The sequence below is a fragment of the Heloderma suspectum genome, chromosome 1 (genome assembly GCF_057233095.1).
Source record: "Heloderma suspectum isolate Gila_16-S chromosome 1, 16-S_ref, whole genome shotgun sequence".
Classification (NCBI taxonomy): Eukaryota; Metazoa; Chordata; class Lepidosauria; order Squamata; family Helodermatidae; genus Heloderma; species Heloderma suspectum.
In genome coordinates this window covers 353599315-353615638 of record NC_139458.1, presented here as the reverse complement: position 1 = coordinate 353615638, position 16324 = coordinate 353599315, and the positions used below count along the sequence as shown (strand labels likewise).

General features: G+C 41.7%; 1 protein-coding gene across 2 annotated transcripts in view; it reads left to right on the top strand.

Moving 5' to 3' along the window:
• Positions 1-16324, top strand: part of EZR (ezrin) — a 52852-nt gene that overhangs the window by 27988 nt on the left and 8540 nt on the right. For both annotated transcript variants that reach the window (XM_084827926.1, XM_084827927.1), the window contains exons 4-8: positions 4740-4835; positions 7972-8246; positions 9487-9570; positions 10114-10260; positions 15003-15099. In XM_084827926.1, the coding sequence (XP_084684052.1) occupies positions 4740-4835; positions 7972-8246; positions 9487-9570; positions 10114-10260; positions 15003-15099 (699 nt within the window). The remainder of the gene's footprint in view (positions 1-4739; positions 4836-7971; positions 8247-9486; positions 9571-10113; positions 10261-15002; positions 15100-16324) is intronic.

Below are 16324 nucleotides of genomic sequence, written 5' to 3'. Positions count from 1 at the left end.
ATATCTACACTTGTTTTACTGGGGATTAGGAAAGCATCAGCCGTATATTCAGTGGGAAGGAACTAAAGTGATGCAAGGTTCCAAATTCATGATTCTGGAGAAGAATGTGAAGAAACTTGGCTCACTGTAAAGAAGTTTGGAGAGGTGATGTGTTACAAGTTTCCAAATATCTGAAAACAAAGCAGTAGTCCTCAGACAATTATCCTGATTGGTTGGATGGCAGTTTTTAGAACATAAGGGTCATGCTGGATCAGACCAAGAGTCCATCTAGTCCAGCATTCTGTTCACACACTGGCCAACCAGCTATCGCCCAGGAACCCACAAGCAGGGCATGAGCACAACAGCACCCTCCTACCCATGTCCCTCAGCAACTACTGTACATAGGCTCACTGCCTCTGGTACTGGAGGTAGCACATAGTCATCAAGACTAGTAGCCATTGATAGCCTTTACCTCCAGGAATTTGTCCAACCCCCTTTTAAAGCCATCCAAATTGGCAAGTTAGGATAAATATATGCTAGATATTTTTTTATGTACACACACACACACACACACATATGCTATAAAGCCATCACTACATCCTGTGGTCGCGAATTCCATAGTTTAACTATGTGCTGTACTATGTGCTGGAGAAGTACTTCCTTTTATCTGTCCTGAATTTCCCACCAATCAGTTTCATAGAATGACCCCGGGTTCTAGTATTGCGAGGGGGAGAAAAATGTCTCCCTCTCCTGTGGTAGAGTTGGAAGTTTACAACATAGTGGTCATATATGGCCGCTTAAACTGGTGGCTTAGCTTAAAATGTTTAGAAAAACCTGCTGTATTGGGGAGTTCAGGTGGATGGAAATCCCTTGGACTGTGTCTGTCCTGGGAATGAACAGATTATTTTACTCCCCGTTTAAGAATAGTTCTTACCCTTTTTTGACCCTTCTTTCACATATCCTTTAGAATGCTACAGATTGGCTTCTGTAAAGCATCGATAGACTAGCCTTTCCCAGTCCGGTGCCCACAAATGGCCATGGTGGCTGGGGATGATGGGATTGGTAGCCAACAGATCTGGAGGGCAATGGGTTGCGGAAGGCTGCATTAGATGTTTGATGACTTTGCTGTGATACTTGTGTTGTTGTTCAGTCATTAAGTCGTGTCCGACTCTTCGTGACCCCATGGACCATAGCACGCCAGGTCTTCCTGTCCTGCACTCTCTCCTGGAGTGTGCTCAAGTCCATATTCTTTGCATCGGTGATGCTATCTAGCCATCTCATCCTCTGCCGTCCCCTTCTCCTTTTGCCTTCAATCTTTCCCAGCATCAGGGTCTTTTCCAGTGACTTTTCTCATTAGGTGGCCAAAATATTTGAGCTTCAGCTTCAGTATCTGTCCTTCCAATGAGCAGTCAGGGTTGATTTCCTTTAGGATTGACTGATTTGACCTCCTTGCAGTCCAGGGGACTCGTAAGAGTCTTCTCTAGCACCACAGTTCGAAAGCATCGATTCTTCGGCGTTCAGCCTTCCTTTATAGTCCAGCTCTCACAGCCATACGTTGCTACTTGGAAAACCATAGCTTTGATTATACGAACCTTTGTCAGCAAGGTGATGTTTCTGCTTCTTACTATGCTGTCTAGGTTTGCCATAGCTTTCCTTCCAAGGAGCAAGCGTCTTTTAATTTCATGGCTACAGTCACCGTCTGCGGAGATCTTGGAGCCCAAGAAAATAAAATCTGTCACTGCTTCCATTTCTTTCCCTTCTATATGCCAGGAAGTGATGGATTGCTCTAATGCAGCCTTCCCCAACCCGGCGCAGATGGTTTGGATTTCAGCTTCCATCAGCCCCAGCCAGCATGATGAATGGTCAGGAATTCTGGGAGTTGTAGTCTAAAACATTTGAAGGACATCAAGTTGGGGAAGGCTGCTCTAGTGGATCAAAAAGGAAAGCAATGGAATTGGGAATGCTTTCTCAAAAAGAAGGCATGATCTAATTACAAGTCCCTGATCTAGCATATATTTATCCTAACTTGCCAGTCTTGAGACTAGGTCATATGATATGCTGCAGGTGTATCACTGGGGTGCCAACATGGTACCTGCAGGCACCAGAATGCCTCAGACACCTCCCTTACTTCCCACTAAGGCTCACTGCCCAATTTTTTTTTTTTTAAGTGTGTGGGGGGATGTCCTTACTTTTTCCCCCCTTGGCTGACTGGAAAGCGACAGAGCTCTGGCCTCTGGCGACCCCACCTTCCTTTCCATTGCCCAGAATACTTCTGGGCCCCAGTAGGGCAGCTTCTGGCAATGCTGCAAGCAAGATGGATGCAGATAAACAGAACAAGAAATGACAATAGAGATGAGGGACGGTAGAGAGGACCTCAGTAGAGCATAGCTTTGCTAGGCATAGGTCCTTGCAGTGGTGAGACAAAAGAGGGTATATGAACAGGCCTCAATTCCAAAAGGAAAGTTGTTTTAAAAAAGATTGAGAACTGCTGCCCTAAAAGGAGTGAGTCCTGAAGGAAGTTATGCTACAGCTGTGTGCCCCTCTGATCTGTATTCATCACCAAGCTGATGCTGTCAGTTCAGCTAGTGCTTTTAAAGCAATTATACTGTTCATTACAAAAATTAATCAGATCTGGAAAGAGCAAAACAACTCGTGCACCAGAAAGCCTCACTAATTGCGATCAAATTGTACTGGAGAATAGATTTAAATGTAGTCCTGCAGAACATAAACTAATTTAAACTGGCTTAATATTACTAAGACTAAAGACTGCTCTGTCTCTTAGTTGAAAAACAAATTCTATATGGTGAGATTTCTCTAGAATTGATAGTTCCAAATATCCTACTCTTCTCTGTCTGAAGCTAGTTGTTTTTTCTGTATGCAGCTTTTCTTCTTTTTACATAGGATTTATGTGGCAGAAAAGATTTTATTCCCATAGATTTGTATTGCCACCTTTCTTTTCTTGGCAGAAATATTTTGAGGTAATTCCAGTTTGTGCTATCTTTGAAAGTACCTTTGGGTATTAGAGGTGTGAAACGTGTTTTGGACCAACTTGTCATTCTGGATGTGGGTGTTCATCCCCCAGCCCCATTATTTCCATTAAAATTATTTTGTGTTGTCTACCCTTAATCTCAAGATTTTCCATAGTAAAACAGTAAAAACCTGAAAACATTTCTAGGTAAAATAGGGAATGCTGAGAAAGTTATATGCCTCTTTTAGGTGGCTATAGAACTGGGTTGTATCCAATTGTGACTTTGCTAGTGGAAAGAATTTGCACAAGGCGAGACACCCAGTTTTTGCTGATTCCCCCACTTAACTGCTGCCCTCCATGCTATCTCCCACACTGTTCCAGAGGTTTCCCTAGTCTTCAGGACTAGCCTTTTGGGGGCCACAGGGATACAAATGATTGAGGTATCAGCAAAATTGGGCACTCCACCTTGGACAAGCAGAAGCGCTTTCCATAGTGCAAGGCCACCACTGGATACAACCCACTGTGATTACACTGTGATAGCCATATTTTCCTGCTCCTTGACCCTCTCTTAGGTTTGTTTTAGAGAATGAGGTTTTTGAGGCTCAGTATAAAATAACACTTGTGTTTGAATTACTTCATTGAGCCGATTAAGACTGCATGGGGCTCGCATTGTGCAGTTTTACTTTATTCTGAAAGGACAAACAGCTCTTCCTTCTCTCTGATGCATTTCAAGCTGCAGAAATGCTGTGTTCCCTTTAAGTAGGCCATCCAATTTTTATCTTTCTATATGTTCTTCCATTGATTCTCATTTTGTCCCCCATTACTTGTTGACATTAAATTAGTTACTGATTAAATTAGCTGTCACTAATGATATAGTGCTCCTAAAGGTGACAGTCCCCACAGAGTGTTAATTAAGGGAAATGCCACAAATGTGCTCATTGGCTTTAAGGGCAGGTTATATATTCAGAGGAAATCACTGTAGGGTAATGCCTTTTTAACTCCTCATAAATCTGATTGTTGAAGTCTGGACACAAGAAAAGGCTGATGGGTAATGTAATGCCACTTTTAATTCTCCTATTTTATGATGCTATATAAATGTATTAATAAATAAGTTGGCAATCTTTAACATCATAAAATATTTTTCACAAAGCAGATGCTGCTACTTCATTAGTCCTGCATTTTTTTCCCAAAAGAACTGAGATTGCTTGGGCAGAAAAACATTTACTTTTTTAGATGATCTAGTTGTTTCACTGAGCTACTAATATTGGAATTAATTACGGAAAGCTGTTACAGCTTTCAGACAATCTTGCACAGTTTTTCTTATTAAAGTAAGCTCATGGTTTGAAGACAAAGGTCCTAGCTAAGTGTTCCTTGGGCAAGACTTTTGCTTCTCATTGTTGCCTTTGAACCATGAGCCTAATTAGAGAACTGGGTTTTATTTTAAAAAACATTACAAAAGCACCTATCTTCCTTGATGTCCATTTTGCATACTAATTATTTTGTCAAGGCAGCAAATAGTTGATCAACATGTTTTTTGCTCATGCTTTCAAATCGGCATTTCCTTTTGTCACTTGCATTCATCCTTCATTTCCCTCCCCACTTGAACATACCTAGAGTACTTCCACGAAAGTTAGCTTCTAGAGGATCTTGAAGCCCATATCTTTTTTTAGTGGGTGAAGTAGTGATCGACATATTCAGACAAGCAATTATTTAAAAAGTAAACGGTAGCAGGAATCTTAGAAAGTGTTATAAATATTTGATCCACTACATTAACTCTTTCCTCTTCTTCCAGGTGGTCAAGACTATAGGATTGCGTGAAGTGTGGTACTTTGGTCTTCAGTATGTGGATAATAAAGGATTCCCAACCTGGCTGAAGCTTGACAAAAAGGTAAATGAAATTTGAGGTTAACCTTGAGTCTTAAACAAGAATCTGAGTGTGTATACCCAGGAACTGTTTAATTTGTAACCAGACCATCCTAAATGTTTGGGACAGGAAACAATATTTCAAATTGAAAAATATGTCTTTCTCTGTTGGCCAACTACTGAATCCAGTAGAAACAGCAAAAAGCCAGCCCCTCCCAGCCACCTTATCCTTTCCCCCCAAAAGCTGGCCCTATTAGAGTTTAACAGTTCCTTACAATGTTGTTTAGATTTGGGCACTGGCAAGAAGAAAAGCCCATTTGTGCATCAGCCACCTCACCTGCATCTCTGCATGCCCTTATAAACTAAGTAGGACACTCAGATAACCTTGTTAAAAGAGTGCACTTGGTCAATATTAGTCTGCAATGGAACATATAGGACAAGGAGCCATTTAAGGTTTCATACATTGAAGTCAGCGCTCTTAAGTTGTGCCTGGCAGATACTAGGGAGTCACCTACCAGATGCTCAATCCAGTGCACCCAACAATTGCTGTTGTGACTTTCAGAGGTTAAATAACTCAGTATGAAAACCTTATTCCAAAACAGAAAGGAAGAAATGTACAATTTAAAAACATTTCAGTACCCTGGTGACTAATGCCCTGGCAAATTGAGTACTTGCTTAATTTCTTTGCATGAACACTGACAATCTGAACTGTTTGTTCATAGTCGAGCCCCAGCATGTCTTTGCCTATTCCAAATAGCTGGCTATTGTGTTTCTTTCAATTAGCGGAACCTCTCAGTATACGCTTCTTAATCTTCTAAAGGCTTTGCAGGACTAGTTGCCAGGTTGCCTAGAATGGGCTGTTCTCATAGAAGAATTATGGTGTGGCAACTAGTCTAGACATACTGCTTGTTCTAAAGATTTCAGCTTTAAAAATTAAATAAGACTCTGTGTGCACTTGGCCATAGCCATCGCCTTTCAAGCTTGCGGTGGCTGTTATGGTTGGTGCTATGGTGAAAAATTACACGAAGCTCTCCTTAGCAGCTGATTTGTTTCACAGAGCATTAGTATCCCCCTCATTTTCCTTTAGAGAGCTGTGTGAGGGAAATGTATTTTTCTCCTGCCTCCTCATGAACATTCAACGTGAGCTCTTGGTAATACTGATATTTATTAGGAATACCGATGAACGTGGAATCTGGCCCTGCACTATTTAACACACTGCAACAGCACTGGAAAAAGTTTATGAACTGTGTTAATCTTCTACAATTCCATCTTCCAGGTAGTCCTCAATCATGATGAGGTGTGAATTGCCAAGTGGTATTTCAGGGCCCCCCGCTCCTTATTTTAATTAAAAAATAATAATGTGTTTACTCTTATGGCTTTTAGGGTCATTTCAATGACTGGGATAAGTGAAAGGCCATCCACATAAGGCGCTAGGGGTCAAAGTGACCCCCCCCCGCTGTTTAAAGTTACTAGTTACTTGTCGTGTCTGCAGGTGCTTAGCTCAGAACCTGTTCTGTTTATTTCATGTGGGAAAGGAGTGTAGAGGGCTTAAAAAACCCAATATTTTGTCTGTTTTCATATTGGACAACTTACTCATTTTCTTTAACATCACCACAAACTGTATCAGGGTGACTAGCAACCCACAGGTTTACAAAACCCCTTTACAATTAAAATATTTTATTTTTAAAAAATTCCTGTGACCAGTAAAACTTCTTTCATCATAGCTATAATTTCGTGCGAAACTTACTAATCCAACTTGTGGGGTCATTTTGTCTCAAACTGCAAGACTCCCCCACCGTGCTTCATATCATATAAGTTATTACAATTGATGAACAATTAATATCTTTCAGTGGCAGATGCCCAATGAGGCAGTATATGCCACCCAAAGTATGAAATATTCTTCTGGCTCTGTTGCGATTCCAAAACATCATATGTTTATGATACTAGCATGTATAAGGGTGCCCCAGCAACTCGAAATTTTAGCCAGACAATGGCTGATGAACTAACACCATGCTCCAGGGCTCCAGATGAATTATAGCTGGTAATGTTTTCACCAGCGTGCCACTAGCCAGGGACTTGGCCAAGAGAAACCTGACTCTGTGTAGCACATTGACAGACTTCCCCTACCCCCTTTCCAATGTCCTTGTGTGAATGTAGATGTGAGAACAGAAGATTTGACATTTGTTATAGACCAAAGAAATGATAGCAGCCATCTTCATTGCATAAACATGTAGCAATATCAGAAAACAAATCCAGGACTGAGGTCATTCATGATAAGAATACTAAGGTTGGTGTAGACACCTGTGACCAGATATTTATTTATTAACATACATTTCTATGCTGGCAAAGTTACCTACATATCATTCATACTTTACTTTGGGGGGTATTATTGATTGATTGCATGTGTAACTATGTTGTTTCACTAGAGAAGGGAATGTCTCAATAAAGGCATTTTTTTAACTTGCTGATGGTGTCATGCTTATTAACTTCCAAAAGGTATTTTAATTGTATGGCTTTCTTGGGGTACATTTGACCTCAGTACTGAATTGGGACAGTCGTTTTCTATGTTTGGAGAATTAATGATCAAAGGTGGTTGGATATGTGTTTGCAGCATTTCATCACATAAGCACCTGGACAGTTGCTATATGTGATCCTGCCACTTGACTTAAATAAATGAAGAGCCCTGGGCAGAAAAAGCACTCAGAATATAGTACAAGGCAGAGGGCAGGGAGCAAAATCAGTTCTTGAAAGTAGAAGCCTTATGGTCACCATAGTAAGGCTAACAGGTGAAGCATACTTGAAAGTATCTGATATTGACAGACCATAGGGCTAACCTCCAAGACTGTATTCAGAAATGTTAATAGTCAAAATGTTTAAGGAGTGAGAAGGCAAGGCAAGCAGATAGAGCCAATTATTTGAAAGTGCGTTTTCTGGACAGGATGATTTCCCATGCCTAAATGGAGACCTTGATTGATTGATTGATTGATTGATTTGAAAAGTGCATACAAATGGAGAACACTGTTCAAAACTGGGGAGGACCTATGGACAGAATCTTTGGACTGCGTCTGCAGATTTTAAGATAGAAAATAACTTGTTTGTGAAATAAATTCCACTGTGCTTAAGAAGCTGCTCATTCTTTGCTGCTCTTTTCTCCATTTCAGGTTTCTGCTCAAGAGGTCAGGAAAGAGAATCCCCTGCAGTTCAAATTCCGTGCCAAGTTTTTCCCTGAGGATGTATCTGAAGAGCTGATCCAGGACATCACACAAAAGCTGTTCTTCCTGCAGGTGAAGGAAGGGATTCTTAGTGATGAGATCTACTGCCCACCTGAAACTGCAGTTCTCCTTGGGTCTTATGCAGTGCAAGCCAAATTTGGTGACTACAATAAAGAATTGCACAAGTCTGGATACCTCAGTTCTGAACGTCTGGTCCCCCAACGGTGAGAACATCTGCTGAAAGTATTCCTAGAGAAGTCAGGTCCCTAGGATCTTTCTTTAACACTGGACATGTAAAGGTTTAAAGCTTGCTACTTGCTCACCACTGAGGACCAGATTGTAACTAATTAAGTGCCACAGCTAACTTGCTTTGTTTATGGTGTTTGTTTTTTAAAGTTCAAATGAAGCTAACATAGTGAAGAAGTAAATATGTTTTACTTCTTTTTGTGATTTGGCCCAACTTGAGACGTGAGACTAGAAGCGACTATTGTTAGAATTTTGGGGAGACCTCTTCCCCGGTGGAGCGCAGCAACGAGCATATTAACTAGCAAATAAATATAGTGGAATTTAAGGAGATTTGGGAGGTTTTGCAAACAATTCCTATTGGATGTTGAGAAGTGTTAGCTGAGTTCTCTTATTAGGCAACCCAATTATAGTTTCAACACCACAAAATCATGAGCTGCCTCTAAGAAATCATGAACTTAATACTTTTGGGAGTCTTTATGCTTGCATTTTGCAACCATGAGGTCTAGAAACCTACCATTCATTTTTTTTAATTACAAGTTGAGAATTTCTAGCAGTCTCTCTTTAGGAATTCCCCCCCCATCGCCCCCCCCCTTAAGTAGGATCCTTTGGCATTTACAAGGGACAGGTGGCCATAAAGACACAGGAATATTTATTTCTGTGGGAGTAAAGTCACTTGCTGGGCAATCACTCTTGTACAAGAGAGACATTCCCTTTTCATTCCGTGAAACTTAAATTGCCTCAGTGTTTCTCTCACCACTCCCTACCACTTATCTTTGAATAAAAATTCCAGATTTCACAATAAGGTGCACAGCCTCCATAGCCAGATTATGCAATTTTGTATTACTGCTTAGAGCTGCCTAATACAGTCAAGTTGCCGCAATGGGATTTTAGTCTGTGGAGATTGGAATTTATTTTGGTGCAAAATTCATGGGGCCATGTATATGTGCAGACCCTGTGGAATAATCCTTTGATGTTGGGCACCAAGTTGCATAACCTGTGCTTTCCTTCACCTTTAACAACAAAAAATGTGATGGACAGCTTTCTGATATAATCTAAACTTTGTAGGCAACCTCCCTGGTCTAAAGCTTTACAAGGATTTTGTGGTTGTGGGGTGGGGGGTAGCTCACAAACTAAAAGAACACAACACTTTAAATACTACAAATGAATCTTCCTAGAGGAACTATAAATCTCATGGTATATCTTTTCTTTGTATGTTAGAGTTATGGACCAACATAAGCTTTCTAGAGAACAGTGGGAAGAACGTATTCAGGTCTGGCATGCTGAACATGGCGGAATGCTCAAGTGAGTTATGGCATTGAAGTAGGTCGTCTGTCTCCCCTAATATGCTTATTCGTTTTTTTAAAGTAGGATTTTTAGCATTTCCATGACCCACTATATTTGGCATTCCCATTCTACACCCAGCTCTTCGATGGGAGCTAAGCAATAGACAAGAACTTCAGCAAGTTCTTAAAATATCTCTTGCTCTGAGCCGTCATCTTCTCTGCATTCATTATACAGAACTGACAGTTGATAGATACATACTGAAATTCTAGTGCTGTACACATAGTAAGGGTAAAACACAGCATGATAGTCTTGGGTTGTTGAAATGATTTTGAAAGAATGTGGGACAAAGACTTTAGGGTGGAGTCTAGCAAAATTGGAAATTGGACAAGAAATGAATAAAATTGTGACTATGTTGTAGTGAGGTGAATATGCATGGTTTCTGTTAAGCCATTTCTGCTATCCCAATGGGTGTCTTTATCTTCCCACTGGCCCAAAGGCTCTGCATCAATCTTCAAAACATATGCTAACATTTCCTGTGTATGATTTCTCTTCCATCACCAGAGAGAATGCCATGCTGGAATACCTGAAGATTGCCCAGGACCTGGAGATGTATGGAATCAACTACTTTGAAATCAAGAATAAGAAAGGGACAGATCTCTGGCTGGGGGTAGATGCACTTGGGCTGAACATTTATGAGAAGGATGACAAGTAAGTTGAGGTGTTATTCCTTTGTGAAGTTGAAGAGTAGGCACTAGTGCCAAAGTAATCTCTCACTATCTGTGGTCTGTATTTTTATAGCAGTCTTATCAAAGCGAGTCACCTTGCCTTTCAGAATAAGTGCTGAATGCAGTTGTGCTGAGACACACATGGTACCAAAGTGACTTGCCTTTGCCTATCTTCAAACTGACCTAAGTTTCCCCTTACGTTTTACATGCCAGCATGTTGCTTCAGAAGGGCAGGCAGGGGTCAAATGGAAGGATCCTTATATGGTGCGAAAGGCAAACTGTATATCAGATACTAATCATAGGGCTGGAAGAAACTACAGAGGCTGTCGAGTCTATCTTCAGTGCCAAAAAAACTGTGCAAAGGCAGGATTAATGATCTCCAACCCATCCCTGGCAGATGTTTACCAAATGTAACATCTGAGGCAGAGGGGAATCTGGAAGGCCAGGCAGAGCCAGGGGTTGGAGGTCTGTGCCAAAAGATGATGTAGAATAGGGTCTTTATATACAGTACTTCTGACTGGTCTGGACAACCATTTGGCCCACTACTGCCTTTCTGGGTATGCTGGGTTCAAATGAAGTATGACAGAATAACCTGGTTCAAACAATCACCGTGGATTAACAAGCCACAGTGCGTGCTGGGCACCATTTGCCGAATCACCCACCCAGGCGCAGCTTGTCATGTCATCCTATCCTGGGTAGCATGGATTGTTGGAGGGGGAAACAACCCTCAAATAGCTCATGAGCTGTTGTTGGGTTATTTGCCAGGTGTTTCCCCCTCCAACAAGCCATGCTGCTCAGGTTCGGGTGACACAACAAGCTGTGCTCAGCCAGGTGATAAGGCAAATGGCTCCCAGTACGCACTGTGGGTTGTTAAGCCCATGGTGATCTGGCCCACTGAACCATTTTCCTTGCCCACCCAGTTCTCCCACAGAAGGTAGGAGTTAGAGATGGCATTGACAATATGCTCAGTTTATGGAAATCGCTTTAAATCTCTTTCCACAGTGACGGTCTTCATGCTGTGAGCCATTCGTGTGCATAAGTTCTTAGCTGGCAAAGTTGGGGCTAACCTGGAAGCTAAATAGGTTGAGTCCACAGATCTGTGGCATTCACAGATTTGCAATAGATCCTTTTGAGTAAGTAGCTGTGGGATCTCTAATAAAGGAAGAGAGGTGGGGAAACAGTAGGGTGGTAATCAGAAAGTGAGGTAGATGAAATGCAATAGGAACAAAATATAAAAAGAAACTGTTCCTTTTCATATACATATTTGCTTAGTACAGGGAACAGATGCAGGATTTGGAGCTGATGACTGGCGAGTAAGAAAGAGTTCAGAGAATCTGAAATAAGGAGCATGCTTGAAATGCAGCTAATTATTTGTCAATACTAACTTTGCTTCATTGTTTATGTCCAAGGTGAGCTATAAGCCATATTACCATACAAACAGGAGATGTACAAGTGGTCTTCAAGGACTAAAAAGAGTATAGGCTAGGTCTTGATGTTGCTTTTAATTAGAATTGTATTGAGACCAGAGAGACTAAGCATATTTTCCCCTTGCAATGCTATTGTGCACCATCACCCAGAAAACAAGGAGTGTCACCCTAGGTATTGCATGAGTGAAACTACTTCTTGTTTCTTGAATGACAAGCCTCTTTGTGTAGCCACAGTCATGCAAACAGGTTTTACAAGCTGTATAAGCCTGCAGAAAGGAACCTTTGCCTCTGAAGGAGAATCGGGGGAGGGGAAATATGCACACCAATATAAACACTGGCACAAATAATAATGAATTCATAATCTTCATAACATGAGGTTCATGTATTCCCCCATCTCCATCTATTTATGTAGTTAGATCTCTTGTTCCTTAAATGAATTATAGCTGGAATGTACAGGGAGAGCTGCAGAATGGAATAGGGCAAACCACACCTGTGGTTAGAATCATAGGGTTGGAAGGGGCCTACAAGACCATTGAGTCCAACCCCCTGCTCAGTGCAGGAAGCCTGATTCCCAGGCAGTCTCCCATCCAAGTACTAACCAGGGCTGACCCCTCTTAGCTTCCGAGATCAGATGAGATAAGTTAATGCAGAGTTTAACATATAAAATACCAGGTCCCCTCCTTTTCACAATGAAAATAAATTCTAGTTCTCCAACATCTAATTACTATGCCAGTGTTTTAAAGTTGTATACATTGGGCTGAGATTAAAATTTAGTGTTACAGTTATAATTTAGTAAATTATACCTTCCACACCAGAGAGACTGTGGGGTTAAACTGAGAGAGATTCCTTTATGGATAAGATTGTAATTCCAAATTAAGCATACAAACCAATGAGCATTTTGAGACATTTCGTAACAGGTGTGATATATATAAAGGTAAATGGGTACTAACATATTGGGTGGATTTTTTAATAGTTTTGCCTTTGTGTTGTAGCTGAAATGGTGATAGGTTGCCATGAATTGCAGGTGATTTTTTAACATGAATAAAACCTGCATAGGAATTTCATTTATTTCACTTCTATACTGCCCCATAGCCGAAGCTCTCTGGGTGGTTTACAATAATTCATAAAAATGGTGGACAAAGCACAATTAAGCCTCCATGAGAGAGTTTCTGTGGCTCATTTCTACCCAATAATACCAGGAGGATAGGAAATGTAAGAGAGTTGAGCACTCCGGAACCCAAGAAAGCAAAATAACGCACTCCGGAACCCAAGAAAGCTGGAACTAATACATTCCAGCACCAATGAGTGGTCTGGGTGCACCTAGTGCTGTAGAATTGTTGAAGCTAAGTAGAAGTGTAATTGAACAGTGCCTAAATGGGCAACCACTAGGACTCCAATGTAGAGTTTTCAAGAAGAAGAATGATACATATTTATATCCCAATCTCATTAAGGCACACATATGTTAAAACCTTCAGTCCCACAGCGCCAGTCAGGAGCGGCCTGTCCGTATAGGTGAACTCGGTGGTCACCTAAGGCACCAAGTCAAGTGGGGCGCCAAATTCGAGGAAACAAACACACATACGAAAAATACAAATAAAATAATGAAGATGTCATTATTTCAATTCCTGTGTGCGTATAGAGGGAGTATCGCTGCGGCTGTGGGGGTGAGCGAGGGACTGACTAGGGATGGTGGGGCTAAGTTAGGTTGGCTGGCCATCCCCTGGCAGTGTGGGTTATCCTCTCGCTCCACTGCTGCTCCCAGTTGGAGGCAGGCAGTGAGAGGCTCCCCCAAGAGCAGCGCTTCCTTTGTCCTCGGCTGGTAGCACCTTGTCAGCCACGTCATCCCGAGGATTCAGCCAGGGCTCTTCTTCCAGGGACCACCCTTGGCCGTTGTGGGTGGGACTTCTGTTCCTTTGCAGAGTGGACGGCTCAGCTCCTTTCTCATTTCTATCAGACCCTCTGTGCTGATACAGTGCTCAATTAAAAAAATTGGGGTGTGTTTTACTATAAAGGATCCTATTTCTGCTTCCGAAGATTGCGGGTGGGTAGGTGGTGTTGCCTCTTCATTAAACGGAAAATAGGGGCAAAATGTTTCCCAGTTTACCAGAAACCTCAGCTTAGAGTTGCCCCTGGGGTCTGGGGGGGCTGCCAATTGCATGGTTCGCTTAGGGTGCCCATCGCTGGCAGCTAGTCTAGGGCTGGCCCTGGTGCCGATGCCAATGCAGCCTCATTTTATCTTCTGTTGTCACTGTTGGTCTCCACCATCCAAAGCATGAGGTAGTATAAAGGCTCTTAAGGTCAGGACATTGAATAAGGATGTAATCCTATGTATGTTTAGCCACCAAAAAGTCCTACAACTTTCAGCATTCCTCACCCACCATGGGTGGCTGGGGAATGCTGGGAGTTACAGTATTTTTTTCTTCCTTAAAATGCATGGGATTGTGCTATAAGTGACTGACAGTTGTTTTGCTACCCCAGAGAAGATCTGACAGGCCCAGTTTGCACAATCACCATGGCTTAAACAAGCCACGGCATGTGCCAGGTGCAGCTTGTCATGTCATCTGAACCCGGACAGCATGACTTGTTAGAGGGGGAAACCACCCTCAAATATCCCATGGGCTGTTCTTGGATTATTTGAGGAGCGCTTCCCCTCCAAAAAGCCATGCTGCCTGCGGTTCAAGTGACCCAACAAACCTCGTTTGGGCAGGTGATTAGGCAAATAGTGGCCAGCACATGCTGTGCCTTACAACAGCCACCAAGGCTTCTTTAAACTGCAGTGATCATGCAAACCAGGTCTAACTCAGCGCTTCTCAGGAATGGGCAGACTTCAGGCCTTCAGGATCTATTGTGTATTTTGCTAGAACCCCCAAGGTTCACCAACTGGAGCCAGGTGCAAAATTCTGGCTCAGAGGGTGGGTATGCATATAAAACTAAGGAACAGGGTGCCTCTCTGAGCACAAATTTAGCCCAGGAATTGGTTTTCGGTACCAGAACTGAGCTTGGTGGTCTTCCGCACAAAAATCAAGCCCTGGTTTTCCTTATTTTTTCTTTATTTCAGCAGCCTCATAAAGAAAAAAAATGCACCTTTTTGCTGTTGCTATTTTTAAACAATTGGCACCAGAAATATTTGCCTATCTCCTGCAAGTCACCCATAGATCTTATCAGTACATCCTGATCTACCTTCTGCCCAAATCTACTGTAATCTGGAACTTTTTAGCTTTAATACAGTCATAATTACGGCAAACTTCATGCACCACCCATTTCTCTTTAAAACATATATATAACTTTGTCTTTCCAGATTAACGCCCAAGATTGGCTTTCCTTGGAGTGAGATCAGAAACATCTCTTTCAATGATAAGAAATTTGTTATAAAGCCAATTGACAAGAAAGCACCAGTGAGTATAACTGATGAGCATTTCTTGCTAAATTGAGAACATTTGTTTCTATCTTTACTTTGATACTAAACTGCCAAATGTGTTCACAACCAACCACTATTTCAGCATACTGGTTATTAGACTCTTCGTTGTAGACTGTGGAATGAAAGACAATATTGGCCTTATAGACTGTGGTCTGGTAAATGTCATGCTCATGCATGTTGCCCCGTCCCTCCCAGTTCAAGTGGGAGCAGCTAAACAACCCATTTGGTCTGTGGTTTGTTTAATGTGATGTGTGAACCTGGACCTCTCAACTTGTCTCTCCCCCAACAAGCAAAAGAAATAACCCACAGTTAGGGCTTGTTGGGCAAGAGACAAGCTAGAGATCCATGTTTGCATATCATACTAAACAAACCACAAACCAAAAGTCCTTGTAGCAGGTGTGCTTGGGTTCTGGAAAAGCCCTGACTTCGTGTTTGTTCAAACCCTCCCAGTTTTTACCTGTTAATTTACTTTTGTCTCTCTTCAAGGTGTTCTCCAAAATACTTCCACAATATTCTTTGTGACCTTATGTTCAGGGACCATAAGGGTAACCCCTCATTAACTCTTCTGAGCAATAATCCACCTAGCTTATTGTTTCCTATAGCTGAAGGAAATAGTTCCCTCAAGACTTCTAAATAACTTACTCCACAGGCCAGCAGTTCTAAATGATTTGTATTTCGACATTGCTTTTTTATATCTGAAGCTATTCCATTTGAGTGTGTGAAACCTCTTTAGTGACTGCTGCAGAACTTTAAATATAAGCAGCCTTATGTCATGGGTGGGTGGGCGTGATCTCAGCATCCATCATGTGGGATCTTTGTTCCATTTGCTGATGAGAAGGGAGAGAGAAAATAGTTGATGTGGAAATCCTGAATGTGACCTTTGCAAGAGCATTGGAGTGGTAATGGCTCAGAGGCAGGTCATGTTGAGTGAAACTGCCTGTCTGTCCAAACTGCATACTTCTAATAGATGGACAATACTGAAGGCCTTTATTTCCGAGAAATAAATCTGGTTGGTAGTTGACACTGAAACAGTGAAATCCAGAATGCTTCCTTCTTCCTTCCTTCCTAAGAGAGGTCTTCAAATTATAGAATAGTTATGAATCCCCTCCATTAGAAGATTTAATAGATTAAGAGCTGGAGGTAAAACAAAAATGCCTTATCACTGTGTAGGAATATTAACCACCATTTTGTTTTATAATCCA